Source organism: Primulina huaijiensis, chromosome 14 (assembly GCF_012295235.1).
Source record: "Primulina huaijiensis isolate GDHJ02 chromosome 14, ASM1229523v2, whole genome shotgun sequence".
NCBI classification, from domain to species: Eukaryota; Viridiplantae; Streptophyta; class Magnoliopsida; order Lamiales; family Gesneriaceae; genus Primulina; species Primulina huaijiensis.
Genome location: NC_133319.1, coordinates 319,248 through 331,849, shown reverse-complemented (window position 1 = coordinate 331,849; position 12,602 = coordinate 319,248). Strand labels below are relative to the sequence as shown.

Below are 12,602 nucleotides of genomic sequence, written 5' to 3'. Positions count from 1 at the left end.
ATATATTAATCTAATATTACTGTAATTACCTTGAGTTATAATTTTATTCCTCGATAAAAAAAAAGTATGCGGTAATTAACCAACGTGCTCGAATTACACAAGAAAAATAAGATCTTATTTCTATCCCACCAATCACAGATGAGATTATTATTAATAAAAAAACAAATGAATTATCGTGAAATACTAGTACTAGTACTAGAAAATAAATATATGAAATATATATTATATACAAGCCATCACGTATATACAATCGCTATCCTTTATTTAATAAAAATCTCAATTATTAGTAATATGACTCTTCGTTTATTAATAAATCAATCAGATGGACCTGTTTGTAAAAAGTATTACAACGTGTTTCACAACATTGCAATTTTCAAATGAATTAATGAAAAATCAACCTCAAAGTTATCCTTTAATATAGAAAATATCAATTTAAATTGATACTAGTTAAACTTATGAAAATCCTCCATCATCTACTAATATATGCCAAATTATCTGATTTAATTGATGAACGGGAACGAGCCAAAATTAATATTTGAACTATATCACGCACAAATCTTTACTAATTATTTAATTTTTTTTTTACCAAAACAAAAAAGCACGACTCATTTTATCATCTATATATAAATATATATAAAGTAATTGTAGTTGATGATTCGAAAGAACAAGTCCAATATATTATATAATTAATACCCCTTTTAATAAGTGTACCTACACTAACACATGCAGTACAGCTAAGGGAAATTAAGGGGTTTGATAATTGAATAAATTAATAATAATGGTAATAATAAGGAGGATTGAACGTACCACATTTATGGAGAATGTGATTGCTTTAACTATATTTGGGAGAGTACAGCGACACAGCACACACAGGCACTCCTTTTTTTTATTATTTCATTTGTTGGAATATCATATTTCTTTCATCCAAACGGAATAACCTATTCCTCAACATTTCTACTTTACTTCCAAAACGTACTACCCTTAATTTTTTTAGGAAAAATTCTATCCTGTATTTTTTATTAAAAAAATTGATAATCAATACTGTCAAAATCAGACACGAGCCATCTATCTTTTAAGTTTTATTAATTTTAATCAATAAATTTATATATATATATATAGCAGTGCATACATACCAAGTCAAAATCATGTCAACGTCACATTAATATAGTGTTGAAAAAAAAAGACAAAACTATTCTTATAATAATAATAATAAAATAGCGACCAAGAGATCAAATTCTCACAATTGTCAACATATTGGAGTGTAATCATACATCACACTACACTAATTATTATTATAGCTTTAATTAATTTTTAAAATTAGAACGACATATATATTCATTATACGCCATAGGCGTAATAAGGATTTCAAAATATGGTGGATTGGACAGTAAAAAATTTAAATATTTTTAATGTTTTTGCTTTGGATATAATATTTTGCAATATGAAGATATATTTTACAATTTAGTAACACGTTTATTTGAAAAAATATTTTTATAATTCTAATATATATATATAGATACATGATAATATCATATATAATAATGAAATTTTTAAATAAATTCACAGAAGAGTAAATTAAAAAAATGAAATTATTCATTCATATAATTCAGCTATACAATTTTTTAATTTAAAACATGAGTAGTTATCTTGTAATATGGTTTTACGAATCTATATTCATGAGATAAGTCGATCTGTATATATCTAAAATTAAATTTTTTTCGACATAATATAGATCAGATCGAAAATTTGTCTTACAAATTAAATTGACTCTTGATACTGTCTTACATAAGTTTTGTGTTAAAATTAATAGACATCCAACAACATATGCTATTTTAGTAGATGCACATTTTCGAATCAAAAAGTACTTCTTGCAATGAATTCCGAAAATTTTAATTTTTTTGAACATTTCGTCAATATCTACTTATTTTTGTGGAAAAATTAATAGGTGCCAAAGCTGACGAAGTTATTATTAACGGCAAACAATTAAAAAATAAACATTTCTGGCTTGAATTTCGATTCAGTTTAAGAAATGTGTTTTTCATTTTAGATTATGTTGTCTGTCAATTTACGGTCTAATTCCATGAAAATTCCAAAAGCATGCCACCCTACCGTATATCATGGTATAAAATGAAATTGTAAAACTAAAAAATTCATACATATGAAACCTTTAATTGTAAATGGATAAAAACCTTCGAATCATTAAACTTTCACAATTGAACTATTCGAATTAGTCAAAGTCAAGCTATGTCCCATTTTATGGGCCTGAATTCTGGCCCAACATATTATTAGGATCGATATATATTTTTCAGTCCATTCAGCCCAAGGAAATTAATTTTTAAAAATTTAAAATCAAACGCTTCAGGAGAAATGACTTTCATTTAATTAAACTATTAGCCCCAAAGTTTTGGAATAAATTATTAAATTATGAGAAACTAAAATATGATATTTTATATGAATTTAATCTTTGAATTTTTTTAATTAGTAACCACCATTTGGACCAATTAAGTTGGTCTCCTCTAAAGGTGATCAAATGTGGATATGCTTGGTTTTGTTATTTAAATCCGAATCAACCAAACCAAACCTATATGTTTTGATTTTTTATTTTTCACATGAAATATTTTTATTATTTTAAAATATATTTTAAAATTTCTAAACTACCCCTGTTACATTTGAAACAGGGTTTCAAAGAAATACACCCAACACAATCTTAAGTGGAGGAACCCCCTAAATCAGGCCAACAGGAGATGTATAGCCAGCGAAGCTCAGTCGTCCGATCCTTTTACATTTGAAAATAAATAATAATTCCAAAGAAATTCACCCAACACAATCCCTAGGGTATCCGATTATAACTAGTGATTATATTATTTTTCTTCTTCTTTCTAAAATTTGTTCTTGGTTGCTCCACTTAAAAAATTTATAGGCAACCTAAAATCCTAAAAAAACCTTCGATCTTCTGTCTCTTACGAGGCATTTGATACATCATTCAAATTTTAATATTAAAAAGCTGCATCGTAAAATATGATCAGTATATCATAATGCATGCACTGAAAAAATTATATAATAAAAACTATGAAAATTGGGATGTTTAAATTAGAGAAAATTGTTATTTTTGTTTTGTAATTTATTTTTTAATTTTAGTTTTGTGTATTGTCATCGAAATTCGGTTTTAGGATTGTATTTTTTGGTAATTTATTATTTTTTCATTTAAAATATTGATATGACACTATACATATGTATAAGCGATACATCAGCTTCATGTTTGTAAAATGGTTAAAATTCTAAAAATAAAAATAAAAATAAAAATTAAAGATTAAAATTTAATGATATAAAGATTAAAATTTCTTTTAATTTATAATATTTACTCAAAACCAATCAAATATACCCAAGTCTTGTATTGTATATCATCATCATATAATATTATATGATATGTGACGACTGACGATGGAATTAGGTCCCATGCAGACACGGCGTCGTTGAATAAAAATATAATCGGTACACAGAAACATAGTGCTTTTTTTCCCCAACGGCAGCAGCACTGCATGCATCCTGTCACTCCACACCTTTCAGTTAAAATATTTTCTGCCACCTTTTCGTCTCAACATGATATTAGCTTCACATAATGCTTAGATAAGCTTAGACAGTTAATTATTAGTTAGTATAGCAGTTAAGTGGTTGTTAGTTTGTTAATGAGTATTCATGTATAAACAGCTGTAAACACATTCATTCTTTTATCAAGGAAAAACGAGGAAATGTTCCCAATCTCCTTTCCTTCAATTCTCACTCAATATGGTATCAGAGCTATCATAATAGCTCTTTCTGTAAAAAAAATAAGCTGGGATTTGTAGATGGATCAGTCCTCAAGCCTGATAATTCTGATCCAAGTTTGTTGACTTCATGGAAAAGAAACAACAATATGGTGATCTCGTGGATACTCAATTCTGTTTCAAAGGAAATATTAGCAAGTATTATTTTTGCGGAGTCAGCCTTGGAAATTTGGCAAGACCTCAAGGATCGATTTCAGCAGAGCAATGGCCCGAGAATTTTTCAACTAAGGCGTGAATTGATCAATCATCGTCAGGGCCAAACATCTGTAAGCGTATATTTCACGAAGCTTAAGACTATTTGGGAAGAACTTAACAATTTCAGACCTCAATGTGTTTGTGGAAACTGCTGTGAAGGGATTAAGAAACTCGAACTGCATCATCAAATGGATTATGTGCTAGCATTTTTTATGGGACTCAATGAGTCTTTCTCTCAGGTAAGAAGTCAGATTCTATTGATTGATCCTCTGCCTCCGATCAACAAAGTCTTCTCCATGATCGTCCAAGAAGAGAGACAACGTCAAATTGGTTCACAAGTTACACCCACATATTCGACTGATGGGATGACATTTGCAATCAAGGGAGAACCAACAAAATTCTCAAATGGAGAACCAACAAAATTCTCAGCTGAAAGTATGGGGTCTGTAGCCAAAGGTAAACCTCGTCCTAATTTCAGGAGCTATCCGAAGGAACGCCCTTTCTGCACCGCGTGTAACATGCATGGTCACACTCTGGATACTTGCTACAAGATACATGGTTATCCGCCGGGGTTTAAATCAAAGCCTCGACATCAATTTCCAACCCAAACTCATCAGATTCATCAAGTTTCAGGCACATCAGTCTCTGAGGCAGAAATCAATGTCAGTAGCAATAACAATGGACAATTCTTCCAGAGCCTGAACAAGGATCAATATGGTCAACTCATGACCATGTTTGCCAATCATTTGTCCTCTACCATGACAAGGCCACACGATTCCTCTAATACATCACATTCTTCAGGTACATGTCTTTCCATTTCTGTCCCACATTCCCTAATGTCTTCATCGAGCTGGATAATGGATTCGGGAGCCTCAAGACATATCTGTTCAAATCCTAAAGATTTTATCTCTATGAGACCTATACAGAATTCTGTGGTTACTTTACCAAACCATACACATGTTAGTGTTGCGTCATATGGCGATGTCAAGATAAGTGATACCCTGATTATTCGAGATGTCTTATTCGTTCCAGAGTTCAAATTCAATCTGTTTTCTGTGGGGTCATTCATTGCACATAATGAGGTGGTTATAAGTTTCTTCCATGACCAGTTTGTGATCCAGGATCTCAGTCTCAAGAAGATGATTGGCAAGGGTAGAAGAGTGGAGAATCTATATGTTTTAGAAGCAACCAAGGCCTCTGAATTTCCCACAAACACGGTTTCAGTTCAAGAATGGCACAATCGCCTCGGACATCCTTCCAACAATATTTTGGAATGCTTACAAAGTCGACTTAATTGTCAAAAGGTTAATTTCGACAATGTCAAACCATGCTATATTTGTCCTTTAGCTAAACAAAGAAGGTTATCTTTTGTTTCAAACCATCACATGTCTGCATCTCCTTTTGATTTGATCCATTGTGATATTTAGGGACCTTTTAATGCCTCAACCATACATAATCAACGATATTTTCTTACTCTCGTGGATGATTGCACACGTTTTACTTGGGTGTTTCTCATGCAAACCAAGTCCGATGCATCACAAATTTTTTCACGGTTCCATACTATGGTGGGGACTCAATTTGACAGTAAGATTAAGGCCATTAGGACTGACAATGCTAAGGAATTGGCATTCACAGACCTAGCTCACACAAAAGGAATGATACATCAATTTTCTTGTGTACAAAGACCAGAACAAAATTCGGTAGTTGAAAGAAAACACCAACACCTACTGAATGTGGCGAGATCTCTGTATTTTCAATCGAAGGTTCCCATCAGACTTTGGGGAGAATGTGTTCTTACAGCGACGTTCTTGATTAATCGAACTCCTTCTCCATGGCTTAAACACAAGACTCCTTATGAGCTCTTATACAAGAACACATTTGATTACTCAATCCTCAAGGTGTTTGGTTGTCTAGGATTCGCCTCCACGCTTCTTGTGTCTAGACATAAATTCCAACCACGCGCAAGGACGTGTGTCTTTTTGGGATATCCCCCTGGAATGAAGGGTTATAAGATGTATGATGTCAATACTTCAGAGATTTTTGTGTCAAGAGATGTGATGTTTCATGAAAACATCTTCCCTTTTCATTCGAGTGAAACATCAGAACCTTTGGTAGATGTATTTCCTGATCTTGTGCTGCCCAAATCAGTGCTTGAAGATATTCCTCCATTCGATGGACCATCTCAGAATGCTCCAACTATGAATATAGCTGAGGATCCTCAAATCTCTACAGCTGGGAATCCTTCCCCCCAATCTGTGTCTCAACCCTCACAAGTTAATGTACAGGTTCGAACTTCTTCCAGGATTCCTCAGCCCCCGTCATACCTTCGAGACTATCATTGTAATTTGTTGATGCAAACTCCAAATTCTGAGTCCTCAGTTCTATACCCTTTAAGCAAGCATTTATCATACAACCTTCTGTCACAGCAGCATAAAGCATTTGCACTCAGTATCTCTGCACAATTCGAACCAAAGTTTTATCATGAGGCTGTGCAATGGCCCCAGTGGAGAAATGCTATGAAGGATGAACTATCAGCCCTAGAAGATAATTGCACATGGTCCGTTGTACCACTACCTCAGGGCAAACATACCATTGGATGCCGTTGGGTTTTCAAAACCAAGTATGCACCCAATGGTTCGGTTGACCGTTACAAAGCTCGTCTAGTGGCAAAAGGATACACTCAACAAGAGGGTGTTGATTTCTTCGAAACATTCTCACCCGTTGCAAAACTTGCTACTGTCAAGATTCTTCTTGCTCTTGCTGCTGTCAATGATTGGCACTTGGTCCAGCTCGATGTTAATAATGCGTTTCTCAATGGTGATTTGTTTGAAGAAGTATATATGGATTTGCCACTAGGCTATGCAAAGGCACCAAATTCAAAATCTGCCCCAAATCACCCCTTGGTTTGCAAGCTTAATAAGTCTTTATATGGCCTCAAACAAGCCTCTCGACAGTGGTATTCAAAGTTCTCTCACTCTCTACTCACCTTTGGATTCACTCAATTCAAATCAGATTACACTTTGTTCACCAAAGGAGCAGACTCCTCTTTCATCGCATTATTAGTATATGTCGATGATATTATCATCGTTGGCCCGTCTCAGCACGTTATAAATTCTCTCAAGGTATTCCTCAAAACTCAATTTAAATTGAAGGACTTAGGCCCACTAAAGTACTTCTTAGGCTTGGAGATCGCTCGTTCCAAGGAAGGAATCTCCCTTTGTCAACGACAATACACACTGCAACTCTTGGAAGACACTTGTTTTCTTGCTGGCAAGCCCACAAACACTCCCATGGATCCCACTATGCATCTATCCGCTGGTCAAGGCGATTTACTTGTCGATGCCACGATTTATAGACGCCTCATTGGTCGTCTTTTGTACCTCACCATCTCACGCCCTGATATCACATATGTGGTTCATAAGTTGAGTCAGTTTGTTGCTCAACCTCGTTCAGCACATTTGACAGCAGCTCACCACTTACTCAGGTACCTTAAGTCATCTCCTGGCCAAGGAATCTTCTTTTCTGCTTCTTCATCAATTCAGATTAAGGCTTTTTCGGATGCTGATTGGGCATCATGCCCCGATACTCGTCGTTCTGTCATGGGATTTTGCGTTTTTCTTGGTGATTCTCTTGTCTCGTGGAAAGCTAAAAAGCAGACCACCACCTCTCGATCTTCAGCTGAAGCCGAATACCGAGCTTTGGCAGGAACCACCAGTGAACTGGTTTGGATATTGCAGTTGTTAAAAGATTTTCATGTTACTTTGTCTTCTCCAGCAACCATTTTTTGTGACAACCATGCTGCCATCCACATTGCTAGCAATCCAATCTTCCATGAACGCACCAAACACATTGAAATCGATTGCCATTTTGTGCGGGAAAAGATAGATGCTGGGGTAATCAAACTTTTGCCTGTACGATCACATTTGCAGCTCGCCGACATGTTCACGAAACCACTTCCTTTCTCTTCACTATCTGCTCTCATGTCCAAGATGGCTATCAAAGACATATATCGTCCATCTTGAGGGGGCGTATTAGCTTCACATAATGCTTAGATAAGCTTAGACAGTTAATTATTAGTTAGTATAGCAGTTAAGTGGTTGTTAGTTTGTTAATGAGGATTCATGTATAAAGAGGTGTAAACACATTCAGTCTTTTATCAAGGAAAAACGAGGAAATGTTCCCAATCTCCTTTCCTTCAATTCTCACTCAATACATGATATTTTACTTTCGTCCCATTTCATCCTCTGATCATTAAGACGATGGATGACCTTGCAATAGTACATGTACAGAGAGAATTTGTCAGAAAATAAATGTAAGAGAAAAAAAACTTCCAAGAAGGAAAACGAGAAAGATAGCAAGAGTGTTTGTTATCTATTTAAGGCACGAACAACTACAAATTCTTCACAGTTTGCTCTGCGCCTTCTTGGCTTCTTCTTACTGCTTTGTTGTCAGGGTTCCTTGTTCAATGGCGGCGGGAGTAAGATTTGCAGATTTGAACTCTCTAACGTTAAACCCCGATCGACTTTGAGTTTTCCTCAAAGGACAAAATTTCTTCTTTTTCTAAGCACGGGCCTCATGATTGGGGTTTTGCTTGTTCGGAAAAAGCACATGCCAGTGATACGTTGGAGAAAATAGTCAGAATAATATTGATCTTAATGCTAATTCGAATGAAGAGGAAGAGGAAGAGGAAGAGGAAGAATCTCACATGCATGCAGTATTGATCAGAAGTGGCAAAGACTCAAATAATAGCAATGGGCAATCAAAACTTTGTGCGCACTGGAGGCACACCGAAGACACAAAGCTCAAAGAACTTGTTGCCCTTTACGGCCTCAGAATTGAAACCTTATTGCAGAAAAATTAGAAGGTAGATCAGGTAAAAAGATATTGAACAATCTTTTGAGATTTATTTATTTTAGTCATCAGTTTTGTATTTCTAGCTTCATAAAATTTTGGGTAGGTACGTAAAAGCTGTCGGTTACGATGATTTAATCAGTTGGATCCAAGAATTAACAGAAGGGCTTTCACAGAAGACGAAGAAGAGAGACTGATGGCTGCTCACAGATTGTACGGCAACAAATGGGCTATGATCGCGAGACTGTTTCCTGGAAGGACAGACAATGCGGTGAAGAATCATTGGCATGTGATAATGGCGAGAAAGTACAGAGAACAGTCCAGCGCCTGTAGGAGGAGGAAAATGGGGCATCTTGTTTTCATGAAAAATATGGAAGATGATAACGATCCTCTTCATGAAAAAAAGAGTGTATTTTTCTTGAGTGCGGGAATTCTCTTGTGTGAGTTAGAGAAATTATTTTCTCGGTATACTCGGGTTGGGAGTGTGAGAAATATTGAGTGTATTTGTGTATACACTTGTTGTAATATTTCTTCCAGTTATAAAAGTTGCAGTGCTCCGTGGACGTAGCCTATATTGGGTGAACCACGTAAATCTTTGTGTTCTTGTTGGTTATTTTATTCCGCAAGTTTTGGGTACTATTATCATCGTGGTTGGCATCGCTTCGGGTGTAATTACCCAACAACTGGTATCAGAGCCTTGTTGTGAAAATTCTTAAGAATTCTGAGTATGCTCTGTGGTTGCAGCTTTGTCTGATCTTCCACATCAGAAAAGATTTTTTTAGATTTTTTGCTAAGGCTAGAGAAGTGATGGCCGGAGATGATGGATCGGGACCGGGAATCAACAAGTTCGACGGTACAGATTTTTCGTTCTGGCGGTTACAGATAAGAGATTATCTGTACAGTAAGAAGTTGCATCAACCTCTATCAGGAAAGAAACCGGAAAAGATGGATGATGATGATTGGGAGCTCCTTGACCGACAGGTTTTAGGTGTCATACGATTGACCCTAACAAAGAACGNGCTGAAGAAGTTCGCAGGAAAGACTCGGGTGAAGCAACATCATCGAGATCTGCTCTAAATCTTGATAACAGAGGAAGAGGCAGGAGTGGTGAAAGGAGTTCCAACCGATGGCGCGGTAGATCCAAGTCAAGAAATGGAAAAGACAAAAACATCTTTGAAAAGAATATGAAGTGCTGGAGCTGTGGTGAGACTGGTCACCTGAAAAAGAACTGCAGATCAACGAAGAATAATGCCAATGTTGTCACTGAGGAAGTACATGATGCTCTGCTATTATCCATGGAAAGCCCTGTTGATTCTTGGGTTATGGACTCGGGAGCTTCGTTTCATACCACTGGTGATCGAGATGTATTTGATAATTACATCGCTGGCGATTACGGAAAAGTTTTCCTGGCTGATGGAAAACCCTTGGAAATTGTTGGTATGGGTGATGTACGGATGAAGATGTCAAATGGATCTGTCTGGAAAATCAACAAAGTCAGACATGTACCAAAATTGACACGCAATCTGATCTCGGTGGGACAGCTTGACAACGAAGGTCATAAGGTGACCTTTGGTAATGGTTCTTGGAAAGTAAAAAAGAGAGCCATGATTGTTGCTCGAGAAAAGAAAACTAGAACACTTTATATGACTTCCAGTTTGAGAAATAAATTAGCGGCTGTGGATGCTGGAGTTAATTCAAGTCTATGGCATAGTAGGCTTGGGGATATGAGTGAGAAGGGAATGAAGATTCTTGTTTCAAACGAAAAGCTACCGGAATTAAAGATCATTGACAACAAGCTGTGTGAAGCTGTATTTTTTGGAAAGCAGAAAAAGGTGAGTTTTTCAAAAGAGGTTAGAGAACCGAAATCGGCGGATTTGAAGCTGGCACATACTGATGTATGTGGACCATCTCCTATGACATCCCTTGGAGATCACTCAAGATATTATGGCACTACTGTTGACGATTCGAGCAGGAAATTTTAGGTTTATTTTGTGAAAATAAATCCGATGTTTATGAGACTTTTAAACAGTGGGAGTTAGCCATGAAAGATGTGATGGATTCACTGTCATCCAATCACATGTGGGAGTTGTCAGAACTTCCTGAAGGTAAAAAAGTTTTACATAGCAAGTGGGAGTACTGGTTAGAACATAACGGTAGCAGGCGGTACAAAGAAATACTTGTTGTAAAAGGTGAAAAAGAAGTCATTGGTTACACTGATATTTTCTCTCTGGTGGTAAAGTTAACTACTATCAGGAGTGTACTTGGATTGATGGTAAAAGAAGATTTACATCTGGAACAGTTAGATGTAAAGACGAGGTTTCTTCATGGAAAGCTAGATGAAGAAATGAATCAATCACAGGGATTTGAAGTACGAGGGAAAGAGAAATGATGTGCAAACTTCAGAAGAGCTTGTATGGTCTCAAACAAGCAAGACAGTGGTACAAGAAGTTTGATGGTGTAATGAATAATGATGATTTTCTGAGGTATCAGGCTGATCACTGTTGTTATGTGAAGCTTGATGGTTATTATATCATACTACTGATATATGTAGGTGATATGTTGATAGCAGGAGCTTGTCTGGAAGAGATTCATAAACTCGAGAAAGAGTTATCAAAGGAATTTGCTTTGAAGGATTTGGATGCTACAAAACAAATCCTTGGAATGAGGATCCTTAAAGATCTGGTTAATGGAGTCTTGAAGCTTGATAAGATTTCTGGAAGCAAGAATCCAGCTGATATGCTCACGAAGGCTGTTATCATTGAAAAACTGAAGTTGTGTTTAACTTCGGTTGGTCTCCTGGACTAACAAAAGAGGTTTGAGCTGCTGCACTGATGGTGTGAAGACATGATTGAAATCAAGTCTTCAAGTGGGAGAATTGTTAGGTGAGATTTTAATAAATATGGGTGGGGCCCACATTAATTAAAATATTAAAAATAACAAATCCCACATCGGGAAATCTTCAAGAGTTGCTGGAGGGAATTAGTTATAAATAGAGCTCAATTCCTTCAGTTATTGTATCTCAAAATCAAAAGCTTTTTAGCTTTGATAAATAGAGAGTGCATAGAAAAAAAGAGTGTATTTTTTTCTTGAGTGCGGGAATTCTCTTGTGTGAGTTAGAGAAATTATTTTCTCGGTATACTCGGGTTGGGAGTGTGAGAAATATTGAGTGTATTGGTGTATACACTTGTTGTAATATTTCTTCCAGTTATGAAAGTTGCAGTGCTCCGTGGACGTAGCCTATATTGGGTGAACCACGTAAATCTTTGTGTTCTTGTTGGTTATTTTATTCCGCAAGTTTTGGGTACTATTATCATCGTGGTTGGCATCGCTTCGGGGTGTAATTACCCAACACCAAGTAGTCATTTGCTTAGCTAACCTTTCTGTTTTTCTTACCAAGAAATCAAACTATTCAAAAGTTACATAAATTTTGAGTTTTCTCATTCGTTGGCGCAATTTATTTATAACTAGCAGTATAATGCACGCTTGCGTGTTTATAGCGATCTTTTTTTTCAAAAAAATTAATCATGCATCAAAATGAAATCGAACATCTGATCTGATCATCGGTTCAGACAGATTAAAAACGCGTGACATCTTTGTTAGGCCAATGGGCCAGGGCACCCAAATTCAATTGGGTCTTGGGAAATCAGAGTATAAGGCCGATTCCAGAACAACTGTCTCTCGCCCAAATTTTATTAGGGTTGTATGTACGAAGAAATCGATGTCTTTTGAAGA

General features: G+C 36.0%; 1 protein-coding gene across 1 annotated transcript; it reads left to right on the top strand.

Moving 5' to 3' along the window:
• The first annotated feature begins 3,913 nt into the window (after window positions 1-3,913).
• LOC140957125 (uncharacterized) lies at window positions 3,914-5,446 on the top strand. The gene has a single exon (XM_073414255.1). The coding sequence runs from the start codon at window positions 3,914-3,916 to the stop codon at window positions 5,444-5,446; it is 1,533 nt and encodes a 510-aa protein (XP_073270356.1).
• The last annotated feature ends 7,156 nt before the right edge of the window (window positions 5,447-12,602 follow it).